General features: G+C 49.7%; 1 protein-coding gene across 1 annotated transcript; it reads right to left on the reverse strand.

Moving 5' to 3' along the window:
• Positions 1 to 689: 689 nt before the first annotated feature.
• Positions 690 to 5,566, reverse strand: ptmab (prothymosin alpha b). Its single transcript, XM_044219777.1, has 5 exons — positions 4,360 to 5,566; positions 1,934 to 1,999; positions 1,766 to 1,850; positions 1,579 to 1,664; positions 690 to 1,469 (listed from the first exon to the last, which is right to left on the reverse strand). Exons 1-5 carry the CDS (start codon positions 4,402 to 4,404, stop codon positions 1,425 to 1,427), a joined length of 327 nt encoding a protein of 108 aa, XP_044075712.1. The 5' UTR covers positions 4,405 to 5,566; the 3' UTR covers positions 690 to 1,424.
• Between the last annotated feature and the right edge of the window lie 4,431 nt (positions 5,567 to 9,997).

The following is a 9,997-nucleotide window of genomic DNA, read 5'->3' on the forward strand; positions in this document are numbered from 1 at the left end:
TTGCTTTAAACTATTTTTAACATTCACTCATTATTCTGTGGCTGTTTAAGCACTCAGGTGCTTTAGTGTTTGGCTAAGGTTTATATTTTAAAACTTACGGGTAAAATAAAGATTATTTAAAAAAAAAAAAAAAGCAAAAGTAGATGAAAGTTTAAAAAAGTTTTTTCTGTTTTCCTCCCTTATTAATCATCTCACAACCCATCAGACTTACCATGCGACGCCTTGTGTGGATCCAAACCCCCAACTCACACATTTAATGTAGAACAATGCAAAATGTTTTAAATACTGCTCTCATAATGCTTTATACAAAAAACCCCTTCAAACTAAGAACTTACTACAGCTGTCACATAAATGTAGACGAGTATAAAGTACGATATTTCCCTCTGAAATGTTTATACTGATTAATCGAGATGTTTGTGACCTTTTCAGCTCGTGACCCCTAAAAACAAAGCTATGTCTACTTGTGACCCCCCCTGAAGTAGTATAAAATGGATATACTCGAGTACAAGTACTGTACTTAGGTACAGCACTTGAATAAATGTATTCAAGTTCTTTCCAAGCTAAGCTGCAGCCCAGTGACTTTTGACCCCTTTTTTAAAAAAAAAAAACCCCCGCGAGTTTACTTCTACCTGAAATCCTTCGCCATTCTGCCGCCGAGCAGAGAGGAAAAAACAAGCAGAGATACAAAGTACAACTCACAAAATAAAAGTCCGGTTTATTGTCAAACAACAAACTTCGCACATACATCAAAACAGGCCGTCATAAAACAAAAAGTCGCAGACAAAAAACAAAATAAAAAGGAAAAAGAAAAGAGGCTCTTTTCTTTGGCCTTACCCTCCCATACAAACAAACTAGTTATGGTACAGCTAAAGTACATACATTAAATTTACTGGAATGCTCTGAGTTCAACGGCTTAAGAGGTTGTCTTTCATGTTTTTTTAACTGTTTTTACATGTTTTTTTCCCTAGTATCTGTTGAGATATCGTAACATGGTCAACCAAGTAAAATCTTTCGTTAAAGAAGCACCGATTTGGTCTGACGAGATCGCTGCCGAGAGAGAGAAACTGACCCCCCCCCCTAACAATATGTACAAAAATATAAAATGTAAATAAAAATACAAACAAATTCTCCTTTCGTGTTGTTGTTGTTGTTGAAGAGAAGCCGGATTTCTGCGTCGATGTGGTGGCGGGTTCCTCTAGAAAATTTGTTTTGCAGTTTTGAGGGGGGAATCGAGCGAGTGTGGACGTGGTAGATGTTTGTTGAACTCTACTTGCTAATGACCATGTTGGATTATTTTTTTTATTTTTTATTATTATTTTTTCTATCCCCTTTAAATCAGTCCTCCAGCCCCTCCACCTGCGACATATAAAAACAGTCAGAGGCGAAGAATCAGGAAGTGGTTCAGCAGGATCGGGGAAAACGCATCAATCGTCGTCGTCGGTTTTCTGCTTCTTGGTTTCGACGTCGTCCTGAAGAAGAGGAGGAGAAGAAGAAGAAGGTGGGTTAGTTAAACGGCGAGGCCGTGACCTGACCGGCCGCTCAGATTCTTTGGTAAGGGGTCAGATTTCGCCGCTTCACCTCATCGTCTTCGTCGTCATCCTCAGCTGCCCGTTTTGTGCCGCCCTCGGTCTCGTCGTCGTCGTCCTCCTCGTCTTCCTCGTCGCCTGCAGGACGAAGGTTGAGAAGAATGAGATTTTTTTGTTGCAAGTTTTGGGAAACGATGGCATTAAAAAAAAAAAAAAAAAAAAAAAAATCTTCTAGGCACCTTCTCCGTCATCTTCCTCGTCCTCCTCATCCACCTCCTCGTCATCTTCGTCGTCCACCTCGGGCTCGCCGTTCTCCTCGTTCTCCTGCAAACACACAAGCAAAAAGTTTAAAGTTCACTTCAGCTCAAGTCCAGGAGGAGCGGGGTCACGGCGGCGGCGAAGGTTACCTTTCCGTTGGTGGCAGCGTCTTTGCCGTTCTCCTTCTCCTCCACCAGCTTCTTCTCCTTCAGGTCCTGGTGGAAGCAAACACAAAACGCTGAATAAGAAATGTAAAAATTTGTGAGTGCGAGGTGCAGCCGGCGGGTGAAGCTCTGCTACCTGCCCCTCTACCTGATGGCCTAGTTATTCCAGTCCCAGTCAGAGTGAAGCCTTCCTATTTAAACACCATATTGGTCTCTGCAGATCCGCCCCCCCCCCAGTCCTCCTCCTCCCGCCCCATCCCCTCTAATGTGTTGTAATCTGATACTTTGATGTGGCCCCAGGGGCACTCTGGGTATTGTAGTCTTCCACGGGCTGCCATCGCCGCCATATGTCACGAGACACGCCCGGGAGAGGCACTGCAATACCCAGGATGCATCGCTTCGTTTAAAATAACACAGGGCGCTGAGGAGGAGGAGGAGGGAGGGAGGGGAGGTGGTGATGGAGGAGGAGGAGGAGGCGGCGGCGAGCGCGATGCACGCTGCTGGCCGCTTGTTGTAACGGAGGCTGGAAAGGACAATAGAAGACGACACATGGCAGGCAGCGAGAAAAGCGAAAATAAAGCGGCCCGCGAGCTCACCGTCTAAAAAACACCGTCGGGGTTTTTTAGCTCCCCACTCAGACCGGAAAACCGCCCGCCGAGCCTATTAATAGCGCTCGGTTTCCTCGTTTTGTCGACATCGTCGGTTCACAGCCTTATTATCCCCGCTGCACGCACACACACACACACACACACACACTGCTGCTGATTGCTTTACATAATCTTATCGGTTAAAATCCATTAAGCTGTGAAGGAGCCTCGGCGGCAGGAGCCGCTTCAGCCCGGAGGCTCCGCTCGCTCACCGACTGTGCGTAAAAACGCACTTGTGCGTAAAAATGCTCCACAACTATAAATAGTGAGTGAACGGGCATCTCCCCCCCCACCCGGATTATCAGCGTTAATACCAGGCCCCAACCCCCCCCTCCACCTTCACCATATGTTCATTTGTTATAATCAGTCATAATTATTCAGCTCCGCGGCTCGCTGCTGCTCTTATTATCTAAAGGCTGGATCCTGTTCCACCGACTGCTGCTGCTGCTGCGGAGACCCGACCCCCACCCTCCCCTCCACCCGCGGGAGGCTATTAAAGTTTTACCCAATCTGATCCAAAGTCCAACAGGACGGAAATTAACATTTAAAAAGGCACAAAGATGTTCGGATAGAAGGAGAAAGCCCAAACGGTGACGGATCACCGTCACATCACACCTCCACACACACACACACACATATACGTACGCACGCACGCGCGCACGGAGAGCAGAAGTGGGCTGCATTACAGTAAAAAAAAAAAAAAAATCAAAGAAAAACTTTTCCCCTGAGACATAAACGCGCCCCTGCAAACACGCTCCAAAAAAAAAACCCCGCTGAAGAGAAAGCGGAAGCCGCGGCCGGCCGTGTGTGCGCGCGTCGGAGCCTCTCCGGTAAACGGAGGCTGAATAAACAGTCCGTTCAAGCAGCAGCAGCAGCAGCCGACCTTCCGGAGTCGGTAAACAAACCGGGGTCGGGCGGTGCAAGCAGGCCCGCCGGTGCCTTTAAAAAACAACCCGGAGCGCGATTTAATAACATTTCTGGGGGGAAAGGCTGGAAGTGGAGAGCCCCGGAAAGTTGACAGCGGAGTGAATGCGCACCTCCTGCCCTCCATTCAAACGGAGCAACTTCACACTACAAACCCGCAGCCGAAGCCTCAGACCCCCCTCCACCTCCAGCTCCAGCTCCATTAACAAAAACAACCCGGCTCTCTGGAGCTGGAAGCCGGGATCCGACTTCAGTTCGCATCGAGCGGCCGCCTGCAAGAGACGTGGAACAAATGCGCGTCGATTCAGCGACAAGAGCAGCGGGCGGAGAGCCCAGAGAGCCGCGGAGGGAGAGAGTGCGGTGGTCACCAGACCTCCGGTCCGGACCTGGTGTGTGCGCGGTGGTCACCAGTCCTCCGGTCCGGACCTGGTGCGCGTGTGTTTTCGGCGAGGAGAACCGAGCCGCTCGCATAAACAAAGACCCCGCGCAGACTGTTGCTCTCCGGACAATGAGCCGCGGCTGTAAACGCAGCGTATTTCCATGATGCGGTGCCGAGACCCCCCGCTTTATTTCTGTGATGTTTTCCACCGGAGTTTGGAGAAACAGAATTTAAACACCGGCGTCCCCCTCCTCCACCTCCACCACCTCCACCTCCACCTCCACCCGGACAGGCTCCGACTTCACCGAGTCCGAATGAGCGCGAAGCGACGACGAAAGGTTTGTTTTTAAAAAAAAAAAAAAAATTAAAAAATTAAAATAAAAAATAATCTGGGTTAACAGCCTGGGGACGCGTTTATTCTGCTGAGAAGCTGCTCCGGTGAAGGTGCGAGGCGGGCTTACCTTAGCAGAGATATCCGAGCCGGAGTCAACTTGTGTGTCTGCCATTGTTTTAGTTCAATAAAATAAAGGACGGCTGAAATGAAAGGTTGAATAAAGTAAATCCCTCTCCTGGTTAGCGGATCAATCAGTGTTATATTGTGCCAGTGGCCAACGCTGCTGACGGCCGAGCCTTTAATATAGGCTTGTGGGCGGAGTTTAGAGGAGGTCGGCGGCCGCTGATTGGCCGAGGGCTCCACAGAGGTGTTCTCCTCGCGCGTTGGAGTGGAACAATGGATAGAATTTCTAAACCCGGAGGCCACGCCCCCCTCCTCTCCTGCCCGCCGTTGCAACTGTCTTCTTCTTCTTCTTCTTCTTCTTCTTTCTACCAAAAAAAACAACAACAAAACAATAAGCAGAGCCGATGAAACCCGACAAAACCGAGCCAGGCTTCGGCCAGAGAGCCTTTTCGACACGGTGGAGCACGAGAAAAAACGAGCTTTACACCGAATTACGCACTAAATATGTCGAGTGGAAAGCGCTCCGGTTGACGTAGTGTCACAATTTGATTGATTGATGTTCATCTTGTCGAGTGAAGCGGCGACTTACGGACCGCTTCTCCCGCCCACCGGTGCGACGAGGGAATAGGGGCAAAGTCTTCGGGGAAGGGAAGGGGAAGAGACAAAAATGTCGAGGACATAGTGTTAGTGGATTAAAGCTTTTTATAACGTTACTGCCAGCTCTTCGCCCGCCTTATGAACGCTATTAATCAGATAACAGGATTAAACAATGTTAATGTGCAACACCGCCGCCATGTTTCATCGCAGCTCCCGGTCGTCGCCTGCCTGCTCGCCCCGCCCCTCTCCTCTCCTCTCCCCGACGCCCATGTTTGAAACTCCCTCACTCATCTCTGTATGTGCGCACTTGACCGCTCTTGAGTTTTATTTATTTATTTTTTTACATAACGTCCCATAAATTCGTGGCTCAAGGTCGATGCGCGAATAAAACACGCGCGCGCGCGCGCGCACACACACACAATCTTCGTCGAGCAACGGTTTTGGTGAAGAAGTGTGTGTGTGTGTGTGTGGTAACAGTGCTGGTGGTGGCCTCGTTTCCTCCGTCTCCATTGTTAGGACCCGGGAGAAAAGCCCCGTCGTCGTCGTGGAGGAGGAGGAGGAGGAGGAGGAGGAGGAGAGGAGGAGGAGAAGAAGAAAAAAAAAAAAAAAAAAAAAAAAGCAGTGCGACACAACAGACATGCGATGAGACAAAGTGCGACAAATAATTATAATGTGCTCATGAACTGAAACACGTATTGTTCCTTACCGAGTTTTGTACTCATGGCTTTTACAAGCTGAACATGAGAAGGACAAAGCGGCAAACAAACAAACAAAAAAAAAAAAAGGCAGCCGCCATTGCTGGCTCGGGATGGGGGATGGGAGCAGAGTGTGGTCCGGTAACTGGCAGCCCACATTCACATTCTGCTCTGATGACGCGCTCGGCCGCCGAGGACGGCTCTGATTGGCCGGATGAGTGGAATAAACACAGCTTTTGCGCACGGCGGGCGCTGATTGGCTGCCGCGGACGTCCGTCAATTCAAACTGGGCTCCAGGTCGGCGCGCTGTAACCTGCGGGTTGCGGATCGTGGATCTGGACTTCGTGCTGCGAGTTTCACTTCAGTTTTTCACATGTTACCTTTCCCATTCGCTGCCTAGGAGGAGGTGGGGGAGGGGGAGGGGGCTAGCACCTTTTACCGCCATGATCTCTGAGAGCCACATTCATTATGTGTAACTGCTTGGAAAAGCCGAGCTCTTCATGTTTCATTAAAGCTGGATTATAAAATATTTAACCAAGGTATCAGAGAGGGCAGAGCCAGGAGTAAGTGATCCTCCACCAGAACCGAGCTCTGCTTCCCACCTGCGTCCCTGCGTGCATTCACGCTGAAATCAAGTTTTTATTTAAATTACTGGCACGCGGATTAAAATGGCGCGACCTGTAGGTGTGTAACGCAAACACAAGAGGCGTGAAACAGCTCCTCGCAGCTGCAAACGGTGACAGACTTGTGAATGGCGGCGCAATGTTTTACTGCTTTTTCTTTGTTTGTTTTGTTGTGGTTTTGAATATAAATTGGAATTGGGGCTCCAAAGAAGGCCGCTTGAGCGGATTTGAAGAAAATCCATAACAATATCAACTGTCGCCAACTAAACAGCAAACAAAAGTGACGTAGGCCAATCCCGCCTTTTCGTTTTTAACGTCTTGTATATGTCCGCCACGTTCTGGTTTGCGACGTGCGGTGGAAACACAAGAAGAACCTTGTTCCTGTACCGGAGCCTCGCGAAGGTTTTTAAAAGTTCCCGCTGTGGAAAAGAGCAAAAAAAATGGCCCGAGTCTGGCCCGGGATGGTGGTCGGCGTGCTAGAATCGGTCCGCTTCTGGGTACAAACCCAAATCCATCAGCCGGGAAGGCTGGATTACCAGCCGGGCAGAGCGGTCAGCCGCCCTGGGGCCCCAAACCCAGAGGGGGGGCCCCCCTAAGGTTCACTGTGTGTCAATTGGTTGTACATAATTTGATTAACTGCAGGCTTGTTTAGGATTTCGCACCATTGAAGTATAATATGAACTAAGACAGATCCTGGATCACCACTTAATCTCGTGGCCCCGTCCCGTAGAGGGGCCCCGTGTTGAAACCGTAGGTATTTAAGTTATAATTGGGGCCAAACAGCTACATCTTTGCTCCGGCCTCAGCAGTGATCGGCGCTGTTACTCAGCGTATGCTTTGCAGGACAAAACGGAAATGAAATACACGAAGGAAGTAGCTTTTGGCAGGACTGCAGGTAGATTTACAGACGGGACCCCGACATTAAATCATGTGCAGATCGTCCTCACACGGGAGCGCCAGCAGTAACAACCCGCTAAAATGCAAAATATCAAACATCTGAGAGGCCATGCGCCATAAGGCCTGACGGTGAGACAGCGGCGATACGGTTTTTAAATATTTTGGTGTTTGAAAAGCACTGGAAGTAAAAACAAGGCACTTTTACAAATAACCTATTTTATATCTTGTCTTAATGCTTTTTCACGTCTCACGTAAAGCTCTTTGAATGGCCGGTTGTTGCCTCACTTTAAATCAGAGATTGCTCAAACGATTTAATCCAAGAATAAATTATTGCAGACGAGAGGTGAGCCGTCGCTGCGACACCTGAACGTTAGCAGCAGAGCCGAGCTTCTGTTAGCTGCTTCAAAACTCAGATGCTTCTGAATATTAAAGCACCTCAGCTCAGCGTGAAGTTCACCAGTGACGAGTGTTTACAGTGGAGTTTAAATACGTGGCGCCTCAGAGCTGACACTAATCCAGGTTTAGAGTTAATCCAGGCTGCTGCAGCTCACCCTGGAGGGGGGGTCCGCTGGGTCTACGTGACTAGACGTTGCTCAAACAAGAAAAGGCACGCTTTGAATCGGTTTTGTTTCAGGTTTTCCTGCTCCGTCGCCATCAGAGCTGGGAGTTCGCTGGGAAGGGAAACCAGCGAGAGACAGAACGGGTGCGTACGACAGAGAGAAGCAGCAGATGAGGTCTGTCTGGGGTCCGACGAGCCGGCGTGCTCGAACCTGCCGCGGCGAGGCGGCGAGGCGGCGAGGCGGACGCTTCCAGCAGCCACAATAACCAACACGAGTCCGCGGCTTCCATTTACAGCTGAACGCAGAGACGGGGTTTCAGACGACGAGGGGCGTCCCTTCACCTGTCCTGGTTGGCTTCACCTGTTCAGCTCAGCGAGTGCAACGTTACGTTACAGCGACTTCAGGTGGTCTAATACATCCGACAGCTCCGACGATACAAACAATAAGCAAAGAACAATACCTCCAAGATCAGCGTGATATCTTAAAGCGGAGAACTGCTACACCACACCGCGAAACATCTGACCTCCAAGATACACAAGAATTAAAAACAACAGCAGAAAACATTTATCATTTTAAAAAAACTGATCAGAATCAGAAATCCTTCATTGATCCCAGAGGGGAAACTCTTTCGAGAAGCGTTAGCGCACACAAAGAAGCACTACAAATACAAATATAATACAGGTCAGATAAATTAAGTACAAAGTGCATATAAGTATAAAATAAAGTAAGTGTGAAGTACAAAGTGGGTTTATCAGTTGATGATGATAATACGGTATAAAGTAATAGTGCATGAACTGTTAAGTGTAGCTTATTAAAGTTATAATGAGACGGAGGATATTGCATAGCTGTAATAAAAGTATGAATAATTATCAATAAATAGGGAATTTTAAACTGAAAACAGAGAATATTGCACAGTTATTCAAGTATTGCAGAGATGTTGATGATCAATGTCCAGTTTAGTGACTTCGGGTCATACAGACTGACACTTAGAGGGAGGAGTTAAAGAGTCTGATGGCCACAGGCAGGAGTGACTTCCTGTGGCGCTCTGTGGTGCATTGTGGGGGGACGAGTCTTCAGCTGAAGGCGCTCCTTTGTTTGACCAGCACGCCATGGAGCGGGTGGGAGACGCCGTCCAAGATGGCGTGTAGTTTGGCCAGCGTCCTCCTCTCTGACACCACCGCCAGAGAGTCCAGCTCCACCCCCACAATGTCACTGGCCTTACGGATCAGTTTGTTGAGTCTGTTGGCGTCCGCTACCCTCAGTCTGCTGCCCTCAGCCCGCTGCCCTCAGCCCGCTACCCTCAGCCCGCTGCCCTCAGCCCGCTGCCCTCAGCCCGCTACCCTCAGCCTGCTGCCCTCAGCCCGCTGCCCTCAGCCCGCTACCCTCAGCCCGCTGCCCTCAGCCTGCTGCCCTCAGCCCGCTACCCTCAGCCTGCTGCCCTCAGCCTGCTGCCCTCAGCCTGCTACCCTCAGCCCGCTACCCTCAGCCCGCTGCCCTCAGCCCGCTGCCCTCAGCCTGCTACCCTCAGCCCGCTACCCTCAGCCCGCTGCCCTCAGCCTGCTGCCCTCAGCCCGCTGCCCTCAGCCTGCTGCCCTCAGCCTGCTACCCTCAGCCTGCTGCCCTCAGCCTGCTGCCCTCAGCCTGCTACCCTCAGCCCGCTACCCTCAGCCCGCTACCCTCAGCCTGCTACCCTCAGCCTGCTGCCCTCAACCTGCTGCCCCAGCATGCAACAGCATACAGGATAGCACCGGCCACCAGAGACTCATAAAACATCTGTGAGTTGTTTGCATCCCAAAGCAAAATCCAAAAATGTCAGTTTGCTGATTTTCTTTCACTGTTGTAGCTCATCATTCAAATAAAAACATTTGTTAGTCTTAGTATATTTAAAAGACGAATGTCCCAAAAAAAAAAAAGGGTCCATTTTACGTACAAATCTTTTCTTTGTTGTTGTTGTTTATTTATTCTTTTGTGTTTGTGGGGAGTGGAGGGACTTCCTGTTTTCTGCTGATCACATGACGAGTCCTTTAAAAAGAGCTCGGCGCCGTCACACGCGCTCTGATGAAGACTTCAGCAGATCTGTCAGCGTACTGATGATGACTGCTGCTGCTGCTTCTGCTGTTTTTGGGACTGAGCTACTGTGGGTCCCTTGGCCTGAAGGCAGACGCCGTGACACAGTACTGGTAATGACTTTTATTACGCCCGCTGCACACACACACACACACTCTTCACACAGCCTCTGGTTTGCCCGCCTAGTGGCGTCGTTCGAGCTG

The sequence above is a fragment of the Siniperca chuatsi genome, linkage group LG13, assembly GCF_020085105.1.
Source record: "Siniperca chuatsi isolate FFG_IHB_CAS linkage group LG13, ASM2008510v1, whole genome shotgun sequence".
Lineage (NCBI taxonomy): Eukaryota > Metazoa > Chordata > Actinopteri > Centrarchiformes > Sinipercidae > Siniperca > Siniperca chuatsi.